At 42.0% G+C, this 17813-nt stretch overlaps 1 protein-coding gene across 18 annotated transcripts in view; it reads right to left on the reverse strand.

The window, feature by feature from the left end:
- Positions 1–17813, reverse strand: part of eya1 (EYA transcriptional coactivator and phosphatase 1) — a 62302-nt gene that overhangs the window by 12669 nt on the left and 31820 nt on the right. For 8 of the 18 annotated variants that reach the window (XM_065948892.1, XM_065948885.1, XM_029279517.2 and 5 more), the window contains 8 exons: positions 16549–16615; positions 16022–16167; positions 15049–15186; positions 10510–10592; positions 9799–9985; positions 8967–9109; positions 8149–8232; positions 4669–4758 (listed from right to left, as the gene is read on the reverse strand). In XM_065948892.1, the coding sequence (XP_065804964.1) occupies positions 4669–4758; positions 8149–8232; positions 8967–9109; positions 9799–9985; positions 10510–10592; positions 15049–15186; positions 16022–16167; positions 16549–16615 (938 nt within the window). The remainder of the gene's footprint in view (positions 1–4668; positions 4759–8148; positions 8233–8966; positions 9110–9798; positions 9986–10509; positions 10593–15048; positions 15187–16021; positions 16168–16548; positions 16616–17813) is intronic. The other 10 variants (XM_065948886.1, XM_065948893.1, XM_065948889.1 and 7 more) reach the window with 7 other exon arrangements.

The raw sequence follows: 17813 nt of genomic DNA on the forward strand, positions 1-17813 counted from the left end.
AAGTTATGTGTGATGGATGAGCTGCTTTTCACTTTTCCTACTTATAGGGCTGCAAGTCCAAACCACACCTTGAGGAGGGCCACATTAAATACAATATCAAATCTCAGTCATTTCAGCATTTCTCCTCTTCAATATAAAAAAAAAAAAACAGTTTATTCTTGCCAAGTGGACTGTTGTTTGGACAAATCTGTGAAAGTATCTGTTCTGTTCTCCACATACAGGTGCTGTCCCTCCCAACTTAACATTATCATTTGTTAACAGACAGTAATGTAATATTTTCTGTGCACCTTCAACCCCTATTTGGGAGCAAGGTGGGTGTGAAGTGGAGCTCTGTGGAGGGAAGATTGACAGGGTGGCTTTGAAACCTCCACTTTCCCTTTGTAGTCTTTCCAAAACACATCAGTAGTCCCGCTTTGAGACGTGATGGATGTTGAGGAGCATGAAAGAAGTGCTGCATCAGTAACCAGGCACATGACGAAATACCCACATTAGTGTGTGGAGACCCAAAGAAGCCCATCTGACCAAATAAACTGTGTGAAAAGGCTTTTTTTCACTGCTGCAACTTGGTTTCAGCAGTGAATTTTGAAAATTTGAAGTGAGGAACTGCAAACGAATGGTTTCATAGTTTTTGACCGGTGCAGATCAACATTGTGAAGGCGTTTTAAAAATAGAAATAAATGTAAATGCTAAAAAGCTACAGTGTTAAATGGTAGCCTATCAACTGAATGACTTAATTTCCTGATTCAATGAAAAGAACAGTAAGCATTATGTTCCACCTTACTGGGAATAAAACCACAAAAAAAACACCATCAAGGAAAACACCATAAAGCTACCAATCATTTGGAATGGCGACTACAGACTGACTCTACAGTGGGAAATAAAACCAACAGAACGGCTCCACAGTAAGAGGCTCTGGAGGGCTGTTTCAGCCACGAGGAGAAAGGAATCCATGCGTTTCACAGTGTCTCTCATTAACAGGCAGCCGCTGGGTGAGAGTGACAGAGGAGGTTTCAACCCTGTGACTGCAGGCTGGGAGCTATAAAAGGCCCTCAGCTCAGTGACACAGGGTTAGTCCACAGGTACATGTGTGAGAGAGAATAAGACTTTGTGGGTGCCCTTTTGATTGTTTGCATAGTTGGTGTTTAAATGTGTGAGCGAGTGTTACATTTTGCAGCAGAAAGTGTTAAGAGTGCATGTGCACAGTGTGAAGACGTCATAGGAGTAATTCAAAATGTTCCCACCTTTAGACACCTCTCCCCCTCTCTCTCCCTGTGAGTGGTTTGCCCCCATGCCCTTTATCCTCCAGACAGGGAGGGTTGTTTTCTCACCCAGGGAAGAGGGGGAGGCAGTTAGCCCTGTGTACCCCACTGAGAGGGGAGCACAGGGGGCTCAGCCAGCAAAAAAGGGGCCCCCGTTTCCCATAGTGCTCGGCGTTAGCTTTACCTACAGTAAACTCACACCCTGAGTCACAGCAGAGCTGTCAGTCTTCACAGTGAGCTCAGCCTCAGTGGGCTTCATTATACACATCACTTCGGACCATCAGTTAACTCCATGTTCAACCCCATGACACAGACCCAGCCTCCAGTGAAGGTTATTCACTGCACTTCAAAAAGAAAGTCTTCTCACTTATTTATTCATAAATGTATTTTATAACAACAAAATAATTATTATTCATTGTAAATCATGGAAATCTAATAATACAACAAACAAGATAATACAATGAAATATATATCTTGATTGAATGTATCCATAATTAACAAATACACATTTTTAAAAGATTATTTTTTTTAGATTTTTTGTTAAGCTTAAACATAAGATTTTCCGTCATAATGAACATTTGTCAGCCACTCATGACCCTCTAATCACTTTGTCAAAAGTGTTTTCTGTTGACCTGGGAGCCTCAGGGCAGCCAGCTCTGCACACTGAAAGACAATAAGAACCTGGTGAAAAGTTAAAGAGGTGTTTTTCTGTTGTGTTGGCTTTTTTGTTGCTCATTTTTGTGTATGTATGTATTGTTGTTAAACAATTCAATAAATCTGTTTGGAAAAAAAAAAACGTTATCTATTGAAATAAAATTTCTTCTAGAGGAAAAACAAATGCAGATGAGTTTTAGGGATCACATTTCACTGAGTTACCTTACTGACACTTCCCGCATTGAGAGCATTTTGTGGATACAAAAAGATTCTTTTAAAGGGCTGAGCAGGAAGGTCAGTTTGTGTAATTTGTGTTTGTGGGTTTGCAGGGGAACTCTTTATTTCGGCATTATTTCTGCGAAATCTTAAACATAACTGTGAATAAAAAAGGAGAGCGCTGATCCAGAATAATTAGAGAAGAAAGAAAGAGAGAGAGAGAGAGAGAGAGAGAGAGAGAGAGAGAGCGATAGAGAGAGAGAGAGACGTAAAGGTGAAACTGATCCCTGTTGACCCCTTTGGCATGCCCTCTTTCTTTTTATGACTTTCCTCTGAATCGTCACTCAGCAGCTCTATCAACACGGCCCAGCCTCCACTCTCACACACTCTCTCTCACACACACTTGACCATATAATACACAAGAACAGAGTGTTTACTCAGGCTTCTGCAGGCTGAGCACAAAACGATGCTCAATTGTGATTAACAGAGGCCTGTAGATAAGCTTTGTGCATTGTTTAAAACTAATTAAACACAAAATTTAACTTAGGCAAAATGAACTGTGGTTGCCCTTATAGTGGCTGTGTGACCATATTTAATGTTCTTGAGCAGAGGCTGGCAGAACAACAGTGTTAAGACTTCGATGGAGCACTCACACACAACGCTAAGGCCACTAACTCTGCACCTGTGTTTCTGCACAGCCTTTGGGGTCTCCCTTTATGGCTTAGACTAAATTAGATGGACCATATGCATTTCTGCACATGCTTAAATACATAACTGCTGCTGGCTGCAGTATTTATAGTTGGACTCTATTTAGCTCTATCGTAGATGGAGGACTGTAAATCAGCAGAGAGGAAACACAACTGGTTAGGCATTGCTGAGAACTGGCACTTAACACTCGGACTGGCCGAGCTCATTTTAAGAGGAGAGATCAATACGCCTTCGAGAGAATGTCACTCCTCCTCTGGTGTGATTGTTAATGACAATCACTGCAGCGTCTGCAAAGAGAGCTTTACAGTACGGTTCTGAGAAAGTTTGTAGCAGACCACAGATTGTTGTTAAAATCATAAGAAAATACTCTGGCTTTAGTTTTTGTAAAAAAAAAAAAAAATCTCAAGCTTTAAAGTGTCAAAACAAAATCTAATAATTTTGTCACTGAGATAGAGCAGAAGAAACAAACTTGTTTCATTTTTAAATAATTCTATAAGCTGGCAGAGCTGCCAATTCGTCGGAGAACAGTTCCATCACACATGAAAAGAAATCAAAACACAGGACAGATGTGGTGAAAAACCACATTTAAGCATTGTCACAAACTGCCATCTTTTCAAATGATTGGGGCAGATCTGTTAAATAAAGTGCAGCTTCAACGGATTCTACACGGCCAGGGCATAAGGAAATATTTAACCAGCCAATTGCAGCCAATTAACTTTGATCACGACGACTGCGTTTGGAATCTCAGTCACTCATCCGTCTGGGAGAGTATGAACATTTTTTCCCTGTGTCTTTTTTTTTTTTTTTTTTCCGTTTCTCCCCTCCCTCTTTGGTTTGTTTCATGTAACACAGCCGAACATGGTGGTGAGTAATGAGACTTGGCAGACGGGCTGCAGATCTCCTCACACTTCAGTATCAAACAAAACATTTCCTCTACTGCGAGTGTGAGGTCAGCAGAAAGCAGGACAGTGAGGGAAGCACTCGGTCAGTGGGATCACATTCACCGGTTAAAACAGGCGGAGGGAAGGGACAAAAGGTGCTAAGACAAAAAACAATAAAAATCAAAAAGGGATAAATCTAAAAATTAGTAAATACAGAGACAAATTAATTTATTTGTAAAATCAGCAGATCTTTGGTGTTTGGTTAGGTTGGTTAAAATCTGCCCTGAATGAGAACAAATGGGCCACATGCTTTTCCGTACATACAGTCTGAGCTCTCCCCAGGGTGAAGTAGACACTCAGACACCACTACGCATGTACGCATGCACACACGCACACACACACACACACACGCATCCTTGATCCCTCTATTCCTGTGCCCCAGGGGCAGATTTTACACCAGCCATACATGAATCAGGGAGGCAAAGAGGCGTGGGAGGGGAGACGGCGGGGGATTTCATGCTGTGACCGAAAGCTCTATGGTGTGGGTGGACAGCGACACCGAGCAAACAGCATGACACACAGACACACAGACGGAGCGGCCACAGAAACACCGGAGCCTGACAAATTGTGCTAGCTTCTATGAGGGGCTGGTGACCCAGGAATGACAGAGACTGACATCATATGTAAAATTCATGGTATTCCTGGGGCTCGGAGGTAATACTTCACCACTATGGGACAGATAACTGAGAAACAGGTGTCATGCTATGTATGCTTGTTGCTGCTTTTACTGAAATCCTTGTACAATTTTTCTTCTGCTCCTGTTTGGTCATTTAAATTCTCCTCTGACCATTGGAACCATCATAAGGTGAACACAAGAGTGTGAAGAAAAGGAAAAAAGGAGAGCTAAAGAAAGCTTAAAGAAAAGAGAAACAATTAAGAAATTGTCGCACCTCTAAGTCGTTGAAGAATAAGTGTGTGTCTGCCAGGTTGAAGATCATTTCCTCCATCCTCAAGCCTAATGACACAGAGGTCGGCGGATCCTGAAAAACACACAAAATGAAATAATTACCCAACTGCTGTATACTGAGGTACTTTTTCCATTTTGAAAGAGTTAATGTGAAACAATAAATAACGCTGTTCCCTCTTAGTCACTCAATTAACGCTGAATCCCTTTAAATTCCCCAGCAGACCGTTCCCATAAAAGAAGACATTAGGCAGACTTGAAAGTTCTGGCCTCTGTTTATGAGCCTCCGAAAGAGACCAGAATAGTCATCAGAAATGCCACAGACTTGAATGAATGCAGTAAAAGCATGTCTCTTCTCAGGAGGGGTGGTCGATCTAGAAGAGTTGGGGTCACAGTCTCATCGTAAATAGTCCATTCTCCACATACTTGTGTGGATGCATCATGTGATCACTCAAGAGGGGGATATAACACAATTCCCCCTGAAGCGAACACACTGAGGCGTTTGTATTCAAATGTAAAATTCTGATGCTGATTTCCTTTATTCGGCATAGCTTCAATGTTTTCTGAAGTCGAGCTGTCCGTCAGTAACGTGACACATGCTGTAATGGTAATTAGGTTGCAGTGTCTGTAAGATAACACCCAAAGAGAAGCCAACTACACTTAAATAGTTAATGAGTCTGTGACAATGTGTGACATTTTCTTTTAAAAAAAGATCATGAAAATGCAAAAAAATAGTTATTTCAGGGCTTTTTCTCACACTTCTGCTTGACCATTTTAACAGCGTGATAATAACACTTTTCACACATTAATTGCTTATTTTAATATTAATCTATATAATGTAGATTATTTTTTTCAGCAAACAAAGGTAAAGTAATAAAAGCAGGCTGTCAAGGAGAGCTTCATGCAGCTGGTTGAGACTGCGTTAAAGAGTCTCTACTCAGGACCTGAAACAGGGATTACAGAGTTAAACCACCTAAGGACACACCTGAGCTTTCTGCTGATTAGCTGTCACACCCCACAATGCTAATGTTTTCACTAAAATGACAGAGGACAAACCACACAAGTAGAGCTCAATCCCCACTTCCAACCCTGCTTTCCTCCCTCTTCACCTCCCAGTCTGAATCAATCTTTCAGTCAGAATTCATCAAAAATAATTAGCCTCCCACATCAGCAGAACACCAGCTCCCTCTCTCTAACCTCTGGCGCTGCTCTGTGATTTAGTATTATGGTCTGGTTTGGTGGGAAAGGGAACTCTTCTCCGGGCCAAGTGAATCCTTTCCAATTAAATCTAAACAATCAGTCAGTGAGGGAGTTAAGAATACAAGCAGGCCAGAAGGCCAAAGTGCTGCTGCTGTCATTGCTGCAGCACCACCTGTCCCGAGACGTCAGTGCCATCCACAGGGGCGCCAAGTCCCCCCACTACCAATAACAACCCCCCCAACCCCACCCACTTTAAGCTCGAGCTCTGGCCAGCCCAATGGCTGCACAGCTGGCCTCAGCCATCAGCTTTAGGGGGGTGAGCTGCCTTGATGCCAATTAAAAGAGCTGATATGAGCAGCAGTGTGTTTGTGTGTGTGTGTGTGTGTGTGTGTGTGTGTGTGTGTGTGTGTGTGTGTGTGTGTGTGTGTGTGTGTGTGTGTGTGTGTGTGTGTGTGTGTGTGTGTGTGTGTGTGTGTGTGTGTGTGTAAGAGAGAGAGAAAAAGGGAGTCAAGGGGAGTGGGTGGGAGGTCACAGTGAGGGAGAGAAAGTGTGGATGCAAACACACTCAGATACACAGCTATTAATAGTAAGCTAAAAGCTGCTAGGACGAAAAACTGCTTTGTACTTATTTGTTAATGTCACTGAGATTGAGATGAGCAAAATGCCAGAAGGCTGGAGATGGATGGGTACACTGTTGTTGTGTGTCTGTGGTTCTCGGGGACGTTTGTCTGCGTCCCTCTCTTTTCTGACATAGTTTACAGATCTTCATTTCATGCTTTGTGATTGCTGTGAGTAGTAATGGCTTTCTTTTATGGTTCTGCTTCGATGAGATGTCAGGACGTGAGGAAGAGAATCGTCGGTGAACGAGAAACTGGAATGGGCAGAGGAGGAGAAAAAGAGGGAACAAAGGAGAAAAGAGAGAGTGAGAGGGACTCTAGCGGCTGTCACATTCTATATGAGCTCTGATGGAAAGGGCCCTTATGGAGTCAGGAGTGTTTCCTGTTTCAGAGGAGCACACAGGAGACCCTGTGTGTCTCAGTGTGTGTGTGTGTGTGTGTGTGTGTGTGTGTGTGTGTGTGTGTGTGTGTGTGTGTGTGTGTGAGTGCATGTGTGTGTTTGGTTGGAGAGCTCCTCATCACTGAGCCACTGCTCCCTAAGCCTCAACTCTCTCTTTACCCAGCATGCAGGGCTGAGAATAAAGTAAATAAACAGTGGAGGGTCGTGGGGCAGCCCTCTTTCACCCCAAAAACAAAACACTGCCCCCATCAAACACCGCCTCATAGCAGAACAAAGGCAAAGAGCATGTGCTGCAGACGCTAAGCTCTGAGACATATGAGGAGCAATATGTCATTTTTTGACTTCAAACCCAGACACCTCGATAGCCAAAACAACCGGTGATAGAAATGCTGCTCTCGGACTCATTTGAAAGAGATGATTCATTACTATCTTTTAAAGTTGTGTATTTGTGATGAGTTATTTTTATTCATGTGTACCCAATCTAAATGGGAAAACAAGAGCGGAAGCTGCACTTTGAAGGCTATATAGAAACCTATGACCTCAAGAAAACCATGAGAATAGGATTCTGCCTTTTTCCCAAATTGTTTGCTTTGAAAGTTTAAATTTAGAGAAGCAATTTACATGGAACAACAAATAGCAAAGCCTGGAAAGTAAACTCTTCATCGTATAAGCACACACAGTGTGACATGGGATGGAAAAGGACCTGCCAGTATGATTATAATATATGTTTGTGTATGTATTTATATATACATATGCAATAAATATTTTAATGGGAATCCTAATTAAAGCAGGTTTAAGGGAATCTTTGTGTTCCAGTTTGATTTTGGGGTGGGCTCAGACTCCTGTGGGGGTCTCCAGGGAGAGCCCAGCCTGAAAAGGATGGATTGAGAAGCACTTAATTAAACTAACAATGTGGTATTTCTGAAGGAGAAAGGAACACTTAGGATGTGTCAATAGACATCCAGAGTGCAACTGTTGTGAGCCCCTACAGCCGAGCCCTGTCCGGCCACGCATAGCTTCAACAGCTGCACAGAGCAGTCAAATACTTGCCAAGCCTCATTGGACCTATTAAAAAAAAGAAACAATTATCTGTACATTGAGTTCTGCTCAATCTTCTCACTGCGGGTTCAAGATGGAGTGAAATCTATCCTCCGCTCGATGGCCATTTCCCCCTTTTATTCCTCCTTTTAATATTTATGCGTTTTGCTGATAAAATACACCGCTACTGCCACAGTCTGATGTCACTCACCCGTCCATATCTGTTGGCATAGGAACCCGTGAGCAAGGAATGGAAAACGATGATTGTTTCATCCAGGTCCCAGATGAACACTCGCTGGAGAATTGGGGGGGGGGGGGGGGGAAGGAAGGGAGAGAAACAAAGAAAAACAGAGAGAAAAAGAGGCAAAATCAATGGTGCACTCTGTAGGGCTGCAAGGTGATCCTCCTGGTCAATAGGCCAGGAGCGTGTATTTGTGCGCCACAGGGACCAGGATCCATTTGCTTGGGTTGGTCACCGCAACACTCCTCCCATCACTCCACCGCACGCTTTCCATCTCCTGCCCTTTACATTAGAGTAATCAATAGTGACAAACTAATTAACTAGATATGTTAACATGCCGTGATGTCAGCGCAATAATGGGTGCTATTAACCTTGTTCAAATTCATATCATATTAATGAAGAGCCCTCTGAATTACCCAGAGATTATCTTGACATATGGTCACTATCAAAGTGTTTTATGGCCTCATGGTGCCATTGTTAGTCAACGCTAGTGTCCAGTATTTCATGACTAGAATATATATATTATTCACTTCATTGGTGACTAACTTAATCTCACGGCCTATGGTTTATTCACGAGGTATACGTGAGATCTTTATATAAGTTTAGTGAAGTCATATATTCCACACAAAGCATAAATAATGCATTTATAGTTAAGGAATCAAATATTTAAGAATGAATGCCCATCAAGTGTTAAAGCCAGTGTGGCAGCCATATAGTAAGTGGATTAGTGTCCACTGGCCTCAGACAGGGCGAGGCTGTCTGTCGCCAAGGTAGCAGGCTCACCCTACCTCAAGGTCAGAGTCAGGCGGCGGTGATGGGTTGTTGTTCCTTCTTCCCCGGCCACGTGACTTTCCATCCGAGGCTCGGCGCAATCGATCTGAATCTGAATCTTTAATGGGGGTTGATGGACTGTGGATGGTACTGTACTCTACTGAGAGGAAGCAAAGAAAGAAGAAGGAAAGTATAAAAAAAAAAAAAAGTGTATTGCACATGAGCTATTATTTGCTTTCAACAAGAAGTTTGAGTCACCATGTGTCTTGATGCAGAACAAAAGGCTTTCCAGGATGTTTAAGTGATTATGTAGGCTTACAGGTAACAAACATATTATACATTTAGTTGAAAAATAAAAACTAAAAGCTACTGTTGGTCACACTGATTTAATAAAAACAAGGTATGGGAGTGCAGGCCAACTATGAATAGCAAAAATGTCTTGATCTAAATGTGATGACAGTATAAAATTACTGTTCGTTAAAGCTTGACGTCTTCTGTGATGCTTCATGACAGTTACAGTACAAATGCAGTCACAAGATTTTGACTCACCTTTAAAGATACGATCAGTACTGAATTGCCAAATGATGCATTAAAGTCTTGTATAATTAGGGTCAATTGTACATCTGATCCCATGTTTTCACATATTGTGCATCAGGGTTTTTACAATTAATGGTTTAGGGCTTTTATCTCTTGGTTTATCGGGAGCAACTTCAAGTGAATGTGTTGGCACGCTTGTTGATTTAAAAAAAAGAAAAAAGAAAGAAAGAAGAAACGCGTCTCTCAGCAAGATCAAACTCTTGATATTCAGGTTTCACAAGGCATCCCTGCTGCCTGATGTTTGATTCTTACCTGCGGGGTTCTCTGTGAGCGCCTGGCTGGTGATGCCAGTGGGTGGCTCCTGGAGAGTGTAGGTGGTAGTGGTGGAGGGCGTGCTGGGGCTGGTGTTGTTACTTGTCATGTAGGGTGAAGTGTAGGGTGAGCTGTTGTAATACTGAGCATACTGCCCCTGGCCAAAGGATGGATAACTGGGGTAGTCCTGTTGAGAAAGATGGAAACAAAAAGGGAAAAAGATAAGGCAAGTGGAGTAAACGAAAAGATAAAGAAATGTAAAATGTGGTGTAAGGAAGGGGATTTAGATGAAGAAGGTGGATTAAAGAGAGACATAAGGTAGCGGAGTAGAAAAAAAAAAGAAGTAGGAGGTTTGCCACAGTAATGTGAGATATGCCCTGCACCAGTGTAGCTACTTTACAGTGCAGATTCCAAAACATAAACGCAAACATATGTCTGTTCTGTCCTACATCTGGACAACGATCTGTCTTGTTTTTTTCTTCCTCTTCTTCTCCTTTTCCTCTGTGGCATAAGACATTTGTATTGGAGGAGGCACAGTAGTTAATCCTGCATACGAAGCTTTTGACATCCTGAGTGATTTATGTCTGAATATGTCACGGATGAAATGTATGCATAAATGTTGCATAAAGATTTCCAGGCCTGCAATTCAGACTTATATAAACGGATAGCTTCATACTGATAGCAAAGAGCAGAAGGACATGCACAGATTACCTGCTGTGTGCTGTTGAAGCCGGTCGAGTTTGTCAGGGAGTTGTTTCCTGTGTACAATCCTGAAGTTGTTGTGAAAGTGCCACCTGTAGGTGAAAATGACAGACTTTTTGAGTCGTGTATTCACAATTTCATACCAGAAAAACATCAGAACATCTCTTAGTCTTAAAGAAGTGCATTGACAGAAATGAGATGGACCTCTGTTCTGGGGAGAAAAAAAAAAGATTAGGTTTTTGTGAAACAACTATTTGAGGTGGTGAACAGATGGAGGCCTTAGGGAGCGCTCCGAACCTTATCTTTGTCCTCTTCTTTTCTTATCAGTGATTGGATCAGAGCTGATGAATGACGAGGGGTGGACTGAACCTACCTACCAGCCCTCACATTGTGAAGAAGACAAGAGACTGTTTTCTGTGAGCTATTGGGGATTGTTTGTTTGTGTGTGTGTGTGTGTGTGTGTGTGTGTGTGTGTGTGTGTGTGTGTGTGTGTGTGTGTGTGTGTGTGTGTGTGTGTGTGTGTGTGTGTGTGTGTGTGTGTGTGTGTGTGAGAGTGTGTGTGTGTGTGTGTGTGTGTATTTGCTGCTGAGATCGAGCACCAATGAATATGTATGTGTCTCTTTTCACTTGCTTAAAGGATGGTTCTCCTCTATAATCAGATCATTCACAGGGGTTGATAGCATCTAATGGCTTAATAATACACATGACATGAGCTCTAGCAGCAGTGGCCCCCTGAGGGCACGATAAATCCACCTGCCCTGTTATGTTAGGCAGGAGAAGCAGCTATTAAAAGAACACTGACAGGCAGAAAGACAGGACTTAGAGCTAAAAAACAATTATTGTAGTGAAGGTAATTTATAGTTATGAGGAAAACTTTAATTAAATTATGACAAAATATAACATTTGTATATCAGGCCCTATTAATTAAAGTGGATACAAATAAGCTTTTTTTTCTTCTTCAGAAATGCAGGTGACATTTTTGATTGAAACCACTCCTGCCTGCAGCCTAAACCATGTTTATGAAGGTTCATTAAAATGTCTTTAAAGCAGAAGCCTTGTATTTGTTGTAGATCTCAGCTTTGAGAAGGGACTAATGCTTTTTTTAATCTCTTAAAGCAAATGATGAATATTGAAAGGCAATATTTGATGGACAAAGAAAAAAAGACTATAATTGTTACATGATCATTCTATGATAATTTTCCTGTATGTGAAATATGTTCCTGTATAATCAAATAAATGACATGTATTCTCTATGGAATTATAAAAATGGAAACGCTTTTGGAAGGTGTTGACTTTCTACAGCTTCGTAGCAGTGACTTGAGTTTTAAAGATTTCATCACAAACAATCCATTTAAAAAAATTGCCCTGATTGATCACAGTTCAGATCAAACTAATACAAATATGACCCCTGGGCTTTATTAATCATTTTTGTTCATTGAAAGACAAATAATGTATCCATACATACATCAATAAGAGACTGTTATTAGCACCACCATTACATTCTTTAAAAGAGCTTCAGCACTCATCACTTCAGTGTTCTTCCAAAAGCCAGAGTGAAAACGAAGGGGGAGATACATTTACTGTTTCTAAATGGGGGCGTAATTACACCTTTGTTCCTATAGACAAACAGAGGGAGTTCCTTTCATCCTGTGGTCATTGGCCCCATCAGGAGAGCCCTCCCACACCGTGACAAACGTGAAGCAGCTTTCAGAACAGGGGGAAGGTTTAGGGAAGCCTGGGGAGGGGGGGGGGGGGCATGAAGGGTACCGTATGGGAGAAAACAAAGCAAAAGAAACGACATGGCGCAGTGTTGAGCCTTGTCAGTTAGCTAGAAGAACCCAGAACTGTGGCTAAAAGAGAGAAACAAACACCTCCAAAGCCTCCATTATAACCAGGATCCGCTAATTATTTGTGCAGTTTCTCGCTCTTTGCAGATTTCATTTTGTTCTCCCGCCATGCCTCTACTGGTTATTTTCATCAGAACTGTTCGCACCCTCTCTTTGTTGTTTCATTTGATATTGCAAGACCTTGAGGGGGAATTCTCAAACTTTTCTGTTCTCCCGCAGAAAGTTCAACATCAAGTGAAAGACTTGCAGAACAATAAGACAGAGACCAGGAGGAGTACAACTGGAAAGGAAACAAATTAGCCTAATGCACAGTTCAAAAAGTCGTAAAAGCGCCCACTGGCAGGGCTGGAGGGTTGCTGAGTGGGGGACAAGGAGTCACATAAAAGCCAAGGGGACCCCTGCTAGCCCTGCGAGAATGAGCCCATGCTGTTGGGAGTGGTGGCGCTGGTTATATTCAAGGGGGAGAAAGAGGGGGTCCTGTGGTTCCCCCAGGGGGCATGTTTTCTCTCCCTCCCCCTGTCCTGCTCCAGTTAGTTCACTCACTCAAGAGCAGACACCATCCCTCCCCTCCTCTCCTCCTCCTTCCCTCCTGCCTTCTGGCTCCTCAATTGGAAGTCCATTTGCTTTGCTTGATCAGTCCCCTTGCCATGGGCTATGTCTATCATCAGTGCACAATATTTGTAGCAGAAGTTCGTATGCCCCACTTGGGAATAGGCTATCAAGTCCAGATGGGCTCTCCTTTAAAAGAAAAAAAAAAGAAAGGCAACCAAGGCTTCGGCTTCTTCAGCTTTGCACTGCTGCTGAGACAGAACGCTGGAATCCAATTATTTACCTAATTAGCATCTGCTCTCTCCGACAATCAGAAAAAAAAACTCCCTTTCTTCACACACCTCTGATATTTAAGCTTTTCTTCTGAAAGTCCAAAAACTGACACAAGGGATTCCAGAAGTGAGGCGTGACAAAAATGGCTTTATGATACTGTGCCATGACTTTAGCACCCATATAAAGCTCCATGGCATCTGACTTGAAAGCAAGGCGCTAAAACATTAATCTAATCGTCCTCCGCTTTGACAGCTGGCCACAGGCTGGTGGCAGCGACACAAACAGAGACGGGGAGTATCAGATTTGAAAGAAAAAAAAAAAAAACGACGAATATTTGGTAGGGACACCCAGGCCTCAGGCACCTCACAAGCAGATCAATAGGCCATAGAGAGTAATGGTGATGGTGTGGCAGAGGGCCAGGGCCACAGTTGGAAAAACTCATGGGCCAGAATAGTGGTCAATCTGTCATCTGACGTGACTGTCAATTACTAACGCACTTAAAGCTCTGTGGGGCTTGAAATAAATAGAGATAGCAGGAGAGTGAAGGAGAGATAGAAAGAGACAGAGGGAAATAGAAAGAGCATAATACTTGGAAGATGAATGGGCACATAATACTGTCATCGTGAGTTAAACCACTAAGAGCAGGATAGCAGCTTCTGCATTCTGCCGCACATGCTCGCTCTCTCTTGTTCCCTTTTCTTCCCCTCTCTCTCCCATTTTCTCTCTCTCTCTCTCTCTCTCTCTCACTGTGCATCTCCTTTTTCAAGTGCATCGACAGCACGCTGCAAAACTTCGACTGCGGCCGACTATTTGCTTAAGAGGCGTGGAAAAGAGGCTTCCCCGCGACACATCTGCTGTTGAGCTGGCGTTATTTATTGTGAGATGCTCTGGAGGCTTTTCAGCAACATGTAGAGATGTTTCTACTGTCACACATTAGATATAGCAGGAGAGAACTAAAATACTATGCTAGCCATTATCTGGCTGTGCTTCTCAAGTGCAGGTGGAACATAGGCTTACAAATAGAAACATTAAAAGGCATAGGGCCCTCTAAATTTAAACCAACTGGAGAGGGGAAGCAAAAAAAAAAAAAAAAGGGGGGGACAGGGTGCAACAACTCATCTTTATCGTTTCCAAGGCCGTAAATCTCGATGTTCTCAGCTCTTAAACAAATACAAATATGATCACAGGGAGAGAAAAACAAAGGCAGGGGAGTGGGAAGCGACATGGCTTGTGACTAAGTTTCCATCTGTGTTGATTCTTTTAAGAGGAGAGGAGAGCAGAGGAGAGGGAGGCAGCCGTGGTGGCTGAACATAACGACCGCCAAGATTTAGCCATCTTTCGGGGTGAGTGAGAGGGCCGTGTTGTGAATCAGTCTGACTCTGCATGCTATTAAATCAGGGACAGATACCCTTTTTTGTACCTTTTTTTTTTTTTGAAGAGCCCAAGAACCCTTATTTGGATGGGCTTAGAAGAGGGAACACATGGCAGGAGAAAAAGGAGATAAGACAAAGAAGTGAAGAAGACGATGGAAAAAAGTGGTATTGGAAATATAATGTGAAGACCAGAAGACAGAAAAGATGGGTACTTTGACAATAAGATAAAGAGGACAGAAATAGGGACCAAACGGGGAAGAAAACAGGAAGCATACCAGCATCCAGATTCCCACCATATTTTTAGATGTTGGTGCATGAAAATCTGCTTTGTGGTTTTGTAAACCTAACACAATGTCAAACATTTCAGCTGTTCAGCATTTAAAGTTGTAAAATTGGACATTGCAGTCATCTTAAAGAGGTTGGTGGCATCTCGCACAGCTTCTTAACATCCTCTGAAGGGAGTTGTGAAGATGCACAGAGAAATACATTCATTAAAATGTCCTCACCCTGCATCTGGTAACTGTAGGGAGCCTGTCCCGTCTGCGGTGTGGTGAAGCCGGAGCTGTAGCCCAGGAAGCCCGTCTGTCCCGGGGATTGGGACTGGCTCAGACCCCCTTCTGTCTTTATGCCTGCCCACAATGGACCTAAATCAGTTAGTGACACCAGATCGGTTTGATGCACAGACAACAGTCAACACAGGTTTAAATTACACTGCACACAGCAAAGGGATACAGCATCTGTCTGTTAGCATAACACAGTATTCGCAATGCAGGAGCACTGATTATCTGATCAAAGAGTGAACTACTGTATCATCAGCTTACTATTATCTCACTGCAGAGGACTTGTCTACTTGTAAGAAGCATGATTGTTTGATTTGATGTAATCATTCATTAGCGTTATCAAAATTACCATCTCAGATATGTCATTTTTGAAAAGACGCACAAATAATTAAACATTCTGCTTTTGTTTGTGAGTTGAAGTTGCCACTGCTTACATTCAATCAGTCACGATGCAGCATCTATGCAGTGGTAGGTTGCAGGACTCCATTCAAATAAACAGAGTAAATTCCTCCACATATTGGAGAGTCTTTCGGGGTCAAAACACTCTAAAGACTTTGGACAAATAAAGCCTTCAGTGAGTCATGTACTCTGTGCTTTCTCTTGCAATGCCAAAGGAAAGCAGGTTTTGTTTTCAGATTTTTATCACTAATCTTTAGGATCTATCTGAACAGCTTGACAAGCAGATTCTGTTTTATTGCAATGAAGGAGAATGTGCACGCTCTCAACAGAAACTCCACGTCTCTGCTGCTCCTGCTTTACTGGAGGAATTTTACTATATGGAAGGTGATCAAAAATAGGGAAATATACTCAGGCTGTTTTCTCTCCCTTTGCATGCATACAATGTAAAAAGTGTTAACAATATGACCTGCATATTTAAGTGAGACAAGGAAGGTTATGATGTGCCTTATGGAAATCTTACCATAGGCCGGGATGCCGTACGGCTGGCCAGGCTGGGGGTAGCTAGCATAAGCTGCGGCCTGCTGCATTCCTGTGGTGTACTGCGTCTGCCCATATGCAGCCATATTTTGGGATGAAGGGGTAGGAAGAATATGCGGATATGTTCTGCTATTTGAGAAAAGAAACAAAAGACAAAAAGTGAGTAAGGAAGGCAGGAAGAAAGGGGACCACGTTGTAACCCTACAACCAAAACACAAACTTTGCTTACTGACAAATTCCTTGTGATTGTGCTCCTTCATTTTAAACACTGAGCCAAGCTGTAAGGCAGATAGCATCGCACAGCACATACACATAGTGAAAGAATAATAAATTGCAAAGGAAATTTTTGCGAGATAATAATTACAACAGATTTAAGAGTGCGCAAGCTGCAGACATCCTGGCAAACAAAGCCGTCCGAAAACCCCCCGATCTAGCAGAAGGATCTAATTAAAGATCCAAATGAAGTTGGATGCTGCTTATTTTTTTAAAGAAAAATAAAAGAAGCCTTACTTGGAAGGGTAAATCTGCGGAGAGAACTGGTGAGTTTGTCTTGGGCTGAAGCCACTGGTTCCAATAGCTGAGGAAAGTCAAAAAGAAAAGAGGCAAGCACATATTTAAACATTAAGAAATAAGGTAAATATTATGGTTTGCCAATAGAACTTCTGGATTCCAAGGAAATAGTAATTACATTGCATTACTCTATTTATTTCACTAACCTCATTTAAGGTTGAAAACTGGAGAGCAATAATGAAGTCAAATAATCAGGTAAGAACATCAAGTTTTTCTGCTGATCTACGTATCTCTGAGATATGTCTGGGCTGCTATGACGACCGCTGGTGTAAACACACACAGGATGGTCGGAATCAGCCCTGGCCTGTAGCTTTTGTTGCCTCAGACCTTTAAACCCACACCCACATTAGAAGTGACATCACTGATTGCAGCTAATGAATGCTACTGCATAATCATTCCTTCATTAAGTGTACAACTCTGCGGTTCCACGGTGCTGTTAACTCAAAAAATACGTCTGATTTGAATCTGCAGTTAGAGCTAATATTGTTTTTTTTTTATTATGCCTAAAAAAAACTCTTGTTAATAGCAAAATGTGAATTTATATTAGAGTTGTTGTTCAGGTTACATACCGGTTTCTATTTCCAAAATGTGATACATGTTAGAACAAAAAATTCAATTAGATCCACAAAAAATGCCCAACGATACAACTGTACTTAAATTGTTTTTTTATTATTTTATAAATAATTATAGAAAGAGAAATGATTATTTATTGCAAAATTAAATATACAGTTGGAATAAAAAGAACAGATTTACGTATAAATTCCTGAATCCATTTTTGCTATTTCACTTAAAAATTGGAAGAATTGAGGAAATAATTGAGGTCTGAATTTCTGCGCATTACTCCCATTTAACTGCAGCAAAGCGGAGTGGCACAGTCTTGAAACATCTGTCTAATTGGTCGTGACATGTAAAAGAAGGGATTTGGTTGCGGGGGAGCGCTAACTGCATGTAACTGTACGCTGTAACCCCTCACACACGTTATTAATATTGAACACTTTTCCCACATCAGCAGCACCTGCCGCTGGACAAAACCTGCTCTTCTGAGCGGAGCTTTGGGTTTCCCCGAGGAGGATATGGGGTGTAAGATTACCAAATTTCATTAATATTGTCAGAGACAAAAGTCGTGGCTGTGATTTTTCTGCTTCTTGCGTAAAGTATCAAATACTTAGTTAAACAGTTAAGGAAATACAGGAAAATTAGCAGGA

The sequence above is a fragment of the Labrus bergylta genome, chromosome 20 (assembly GCF_963930695.1).
Source record: "Labrus bergylta chromosome 20, fLabBer1.1, whole genome shotgun sequence".
NCBI classification, from domain to species: Eukaryota; Metazoa; Chordata; class Actinopteri; order Labriformes; family Labridae; genus Labrus; species Labrus bergylta.